The following is a 6,395-nucleotide window of genomic DNA, read 5'->3' as shown; positions in this document are numbered from 1 at the left end:
AGAAAAGTAGGTAAAGGGAGACGTCGGACAGTGTAAGATATGACAAAATAATAATTTATAAATTATCAAGGGTTCTTCAGGGAGGGGGAAGTGTTGAGGGAGGGGGAAAATGAGCTGATGCCAGGGGCTTACGTGGAGAGCAAATGTTTTGAGAATGATGAGGGTAACGAATGTACAAATATGCTTTATACTATTGATGTATGTATGGATTGTGATGAGTTTATGAGCCCCTAATAAAATGATTTAAAAAAATACAAGATCACATTCCTCACCGTCAAGGGCTCAGGACACATGGTGCCCCAGTACCAGCCTGCCCAGGCTCTGTAGATGTTTGTGAGCTTCCTGAAGAATACATCCTTCCTCTGATCATCCTGAGTTGCTGATTTGCCTAGGTGTCTATTGCCTATATCCAGAGAGCAAGACTGGTTCACCTACATGCATAACAGACTACCAAAAGGAAGAGTTTGCCGGGAGATAGTTCTCTTAAAGAGTCATTCATTCATCCATCTAATATATATGAAACACCTACTAAGCATCAGGCTGGAGTTGAGTATTAAACACTGAATTGTGAGCAAAAACAACAACAACAACAAAAATAAACTATATGTGCTGCGAAAAAAAAGGGGTCAGGCTAGCTGTGTTTCTGAATGAATGCTACTTTTTATTATAAGGTAATAACACAGGGTATCATAACCTCCTATTCCCACATTTTTGATGCCAGTTAATCAAGTGAAAAATTTGGTATCTGCTGAAGATATGGAAGTTATATATATTTTTTCTTCTACTTTTAGGGAGAAGTTGACATTGTCTTAAAAGAAAGTCCATTTGGAAAGACCGTTTGGAAAGCATTTGGAAGTAGGATCATGTAGCAGGACTTCTACTGATTGGATGCATTTGATCTGACACTTCTTTGGTGGTAGTGTTTAATGTTGAGTACTTTATTTTCTTTCGTAGAAGTTCAGGAAGGGAATTGCAAGGATTATCAATTTGCATCTGCATGCTTTATGAGCTTAGGGGTGGCTGGAAGGAAATAAACCTGGGGCATGTTGAGGTGTCCGAAGGTCCTTCTCTTAGAATAACAATAATGGTTCATTGCTTTGTGATGCTCTCCTCTCTGTGGCATTGCTTCTTCCCTCTGAGGGTGACCTTGCTTGTCTTCCTGGGCCTGGACCACTGATGTCTGCTCTGGGTCAGCAGGAGCCCCATCAACAGTTGTGCTCTTGTAATGCTTGCCTGTGGTCAACAACGGCAAGACCGTTAGTTATCTCGCTGGCGAGCGACACCCTTGACTGGTTGGTTCTGAGCTCTAGGCTGGAGGCTCTGGCTGGCCTAGCTCGTTTTTGTTGCTTCTCTCGGCTTATGTCTGCTTGTTGTGGACTCTCTTCCTGAACACTCTTGTATAGTGAACTAGGATGGACTGAACCCTTCTTCACCGAACAGGGCTGTTGGCCTCTCTGCGTCTCGTCCAGGCCTGCCGGAAGGACTGGAGGGTAATGCCCTGTCTTCGCTGGATGTTGTTGGCCATCATGCTCTGCCACTTCCTCAAGACTCTCATCCTCTTCCTGTGATGTTGCCGTTTCCTCTGTCTCAGAGTGTGCATCAGCAAAGGCTGAATCACCCCTTTCCACACTTTTAAATGAAGTCTCCTGGGTCTCTTGTGCTCCACCTTCCTCTTCTTTGGTACCTGGGCCCTGAGCCTTCCGTTTTTTCTTGCCATCTCCCGTGGCAAGTTCTTGTTCTCTGGCAAGGTGGCCATTGGAGTCTGCATCCAGGGCTCCTGGAATCTCGGTCGCCTCAGATTTGCTGTTTTCACCACCTGCTCCAGGCTGCTGTGCCCCTGCGTGTTCATTAAGCTCCACAGCTGGGCCTGGCCCTCTGCTCCCTGAGCCCTGGCTCTTGTTTTCTCTAGGAGACTGGTGGGGTTCCTCTGTGAGCTGCTCTGCCTCTCCCCTGACCACCACCAGCACCACGGTCTCCTGGATTCCGCATTCCTCACTCACCACTGCCTGTGTCTGGGCATCTGGATCATTATTGCGACTTCCGTGTGTCAACTCTCCCTGTGGGTCTACCCAACCCTGGGCATACACTGGGGCAGGCAGGGGACCTGCTTCCGAGCTGCTCTTCCATTCCTCTGGCGCTGGGCGATTGGCAGTTTCAGAGGCCCCTTCACCATTCTGCGTGGCTGGCGGTGCAGGTTCTTCCCCCTCATAGCTGTTTTCCTTTGTCATTGGTTTGTCCTGACTCTTGGCGACCCTATCCCTTTTCCCCTTAGACTGGCTTTCAAGTGGTGTGGACGTCTGTGCACCTGCTCTGGCTGCTGGTGTTCCTTTTGCTATTGGAGCATTTTTGCTGCCTGCAACTGCTTCTGCTTGGCCTCTTTCATTGTCGCTTACATCTCCACCTGGGACTACCATTCCTTCAACTTCAGGAAGACACCCATCTGTTCCTTCAGACCCTTGATTCTGTGTCTCAGACCCTTTTGAAGCATCCCTTTCTTGTGATGGTCCCTGGAGTTCCTGAGACTTCCTGTCCTGTATTTGTACTTCTAGGGCTGGTGTCTGGAATCTTCTCTCCCTTTCTTTCTGCCCTGTTGTTCCCTGAGACTCATGATTTCTCCCCAGTTTCCTTTCAGTTTTAATATCAAGTATTCCTGAAACATTTTGCTCCTCTTGGACTTCCAAGCTCTTGGTTTCCTGTGCTGGTGGCTCTTGGGTTTCAGATGTTCTACCATCCTCGTCAGGCTCAGCTGAATGCTTTGTCTCTGGTGGTATCTGGTCAGCATCACCCTTTCCCAGCTCTTGGACCTCAAATGCTTTACCATCAAACACAGCGGTGGTTGAGTTCTCTGACTCATATCTTTTCCTGTCAGTATCTTTTCCTGGTTCTTGAAGCTCTGATGTTCTGCCATCATCCTCGGCAACAGTTGGTTTCTGTGTCTGAGATGGTTTACCTTTAACAGTTTGTTCTAGCCGATCAGCATGCTCTGAACTGAACTCATTTTCTGCTTGCAGGGATGGTTCTTGTATTTCAGAATGTTCCTTAACATCATTTTCAATGGCAACTTTATGATCTTCAGATGGACTCTGTACTCTTTCTTCGGCTGAGGCACTCTGGGCTCTCAAGTTCCCTTTCTGTTCTTCCAAAAGGCCTCTTGCTATCATGGCACTTTGTTCCCAGGCTGGTTTATCTCCCTCTCTGGGAATCTCCTTGTCCGGTTCCTCATGCTCTCTGGGACCACTGGTCTGTTGTGATGCTGTCCTTGCCTTGCTTATTTCAAAGTGGACCCTGTTGTCTCCTACCGCTTGCATATCCTGGACTATGTCCTGGTCCTGTTCATCTGCTGCCAGATGTTGGTTCTTAGAGTCAGTGTGTTCAGATGATTCTCTTGACAGTTTAGGAGTCTTGGAGTCTTCCTGTGGGCCCACCCTATTGTTTTCAGCTTGTCCCCTTTCTTCTAGGTTGAGTCGAGGTGATGGCACCATTCCTGAAGGAAGCACCACTCTGTCTTGGGTCAGTGGCATGTCCTCTGTTTGCTGACCATTTCTACTGGTGGTTTGAGGATCCACATCATCTGCCTTTTCCTTCTCTGGCTGAATTGTCTGTCTTCCTAAATTTAAGGATTGTATGTCAAGATAACAATAGTTCAACAAGTTGCAGATTGCAAGGACAAATTCATCAAAACGGATGCTGCTGTTGTTGCCAATATCCAGAATGTGCATGGTTTTCTTCACAGCATGAATGACATGTGGCTGCATGAAAACACAATGGGAAATCATATCACTCATGTGTGGTAAAGTGATGAAGTGTCTGCCTTTCACTATTAATTTTCTTTAAAATTATTGTTTTACTGTTTTATTGGCTTATATTTCATGTCTCCTTCAATTTAATAGTTCAATCATATTAAAAAGCATTAAACAATCATCTCAACAATCAATTTTAGAACGTTTATTTCTTTCATGTACTCATTGTTATCAGCTCCCCATTTTCTCCTTTTCCCTCTCAATTTCCCCTGCCATATCACCCAAGAAGCTATCAATACAGTCGCAGTCTCTATAGCTTTACCCATCCTGGGTTTCATATACAAAAGAACCCAGAAAAAAAAGAGCCCCCTCCCCCATAAAAAACACAACTCCCAAACTCCCACTACATTCTGTATGATAACAAGGCTATGCATATCCCTGTTCTATAGTTAGAAAGGATTCACTGGAGGCTTAAAGGGTCCATGTGTGGACCCTTTGAATGGTTTTTGGGTCCCACTGTCATCCATGGCCTTCTGCAAACTAGGTGTTAACAATTTAAACTGTGATACCATTCCCTCCTTCAGATTTGCAATTTATTTTTTCTAATTCTTGGATCACAGAGCTGGTGTACTTCTTCCACGTGGGCTTAGTTACACCTCAAACTCACCCATAATTCTTGATCTTAAGGCTGAAACTCTCTGGTGTTTCAGAACCAGATGAATACTATGCCGAGGTTATAGAAGTGGTGATCGTTGGACTTCGGTGTGTATCTCTTACCTTGAGGGTGCCCAATGATTGGTAGTCTGCATCTATCACATTCCTGTTTTCATGTCACCTTGCTTTCTTGTGGCATGTATTAATTTGAAATGCCTGGTTCTACCATTGTGAATGAATGTTTTTAAAACCTTTTCTCTGTCATCAAACCTCATTATTTGTATAAATAGTGTCTAGTCACTTAAGAGTTTAATCTGTAGAGTCAACAATTCATGTATTACTATTGTAGCTAGCCTACACTTGTATAAGGTCCTTTTATCAATGATGTTTTAAAAATACCAGTGGCTAAATTAATAACACTATCAATAGAATTACCTTATGCTCTAGGAGAATGATTGATAATGTTCTCTAATATGAAGTGATAATGATGTCTCTAAAGTGAACCAGACATATATGAATCATAGATATATGAATGGATTTATATTCACACATAATTCTAGCCACAATCTAGGAACAATTAGTTCTTATGACATAGCCCTACTTGATGCTCACCTTCATGAAAAGATCACTGGAAATATGGGTGCTGTAGCAAAGTGTGGTGAAGAAATTAGATAGCACCTGGCTAGTAAAAAGAATAGTGTTTGGAGTTTTAAATAATTGTCTTCAAAATAATTTCGTGACCTAATTTCTTAGAAAATTTCCATAGTGGTAAAAGTTCATTGGTTCTGAATGATATATATATCATTCATATATATATATGTCATTCATATATAAATATAATATTATATGTATAGTTATATATGAATGACATATATACACACACACACCAGATAGCATATTGGGTTGAATAGCTTCCCAACAAAGCTTCATACCCACCTAGAACCTCAGAATATGATATTACTTAGAAATGTAGTCTTTAAAGATTATTTTTGCTGAAGTGAAACTAGATTTGGGAGGGTCCTAAATCAAGAGACTGATATGCATTTAAGAAAGCTAGGAGAGGGAAGACAATCATGTGGAGACAGGAATAGAAATTGGAGTGATGTAGCCACAAGCACAAAGATGTCAAGGATCATCACCAGAAGCTGGAAGAAGCAAGGAAGGGTTTTTCCTGAGAGCCTTCAGAGGAGAATCGTCCTATTGGGACCTTACTTTCAGACCAATTACCTCCAGAACAGTGAGAGAATGAATATATTTTAGTTGTTTTAAGCCAAGCAATTTGTGGTAATTTGTTATGGCAGCCCTAGGACACAAATATGGAGAGCTCTGGCTATCAAAGGAGCACTTACACTGCTTGTGAGTTGCATTGGATGTATAATGGCTCAGGCAGCTTTAAAAATTCCATGTTGCTAAAGTTTCAGTGAGGAAAAGCTATTTTCACCCCTGTAAGATCAACTAAGCAATTGTGTAGAGTAATAAACTGAGACAGAAAAAAACTGCTCAAAAGCCAATTAGTCATAAGAGCTGGTAGCCAAGAGCTTCCAAGATACATGAGTAGAACTCACTTATTACCTTACTTGAATTCTGGAGAAAGGGCCAGTGGAAAAGGATGTCTACCACAGCAGGAGCACCTCACCTGAAGGATGTCCCCAAACTCGCCTTGGAGAAGCTGTTTCAGTTCTCTGTAGGTCAGTGTCTCCCCATCAGCATCCTCCCTGGCATACTTATGGAAGGTCTCGATGACACAGAGGACACTTCTCAGGAGTCGTGGCATCTCTAGAACTCAGGGGAGACTGAGGAGGAACAAACAAAATTCATTTTGCAGTATGTGTCCTTTAGGAAGGAAATATCAAGATTCTTTTTCTTTCAAACCCTTCTGCAGTTCCACTCCCATCACCTGTTCTATTCAGTAGCTTAAAATATTGTATCAGAACTTCAGATTTAATCTCGCTTTGCAGGGAGATCAGATATAGCACATACAGGCATTAAAAGAGACACTTA

The 6,395-nt window shown here is 43.0% G+C and overlaps 1 protein-coding gene across 1 annotated transcript; it reads right to left on the bottom strand.

Annotated features, from left to right (window-relative positions):
* Nucleotides 1-982: 982 nt before the first annotated feature.
* Nucleotides 983-6,168, bottom strand: TCHHL1 (trichohyalin like 1). Its single transcript, XM_030887155.1, is given in 4 exon segments — nucleotides 983-1,211; nucleotides 1,213-2,783; nucleotides 2,874-3,749; nucleotides 6,031-6,168. Coding segments are annotated over 4 exon segments (2,814 nt in total).
* Between the last annotated feature and the right edge of the window lie 227 nt (nucleotides 6,169-6,395).

The sequence above is a fragment of the Echinops telfairi genome, unplaced genomic scaffold (genome assembly GCF_000313985.2).
Source record: "Echinops telfairi isolate 266 unplaced genomic scaffold, ASM31398v2 ScPeMD7_5805;HRSCAF=6673, whole genome shotgun sequence".
Lineage (NCBI taxonomy): Eukaryota > Metazoa > Chordata > Mammalia > Afrosoricida > Tenrecidae > Echinops > Echinops telfairi.
The sequence above is the reverse complement of the archived record's forward strand: the minus strand, read 5'-3'. Positions and strand labels throughout refer to the sequence as shown.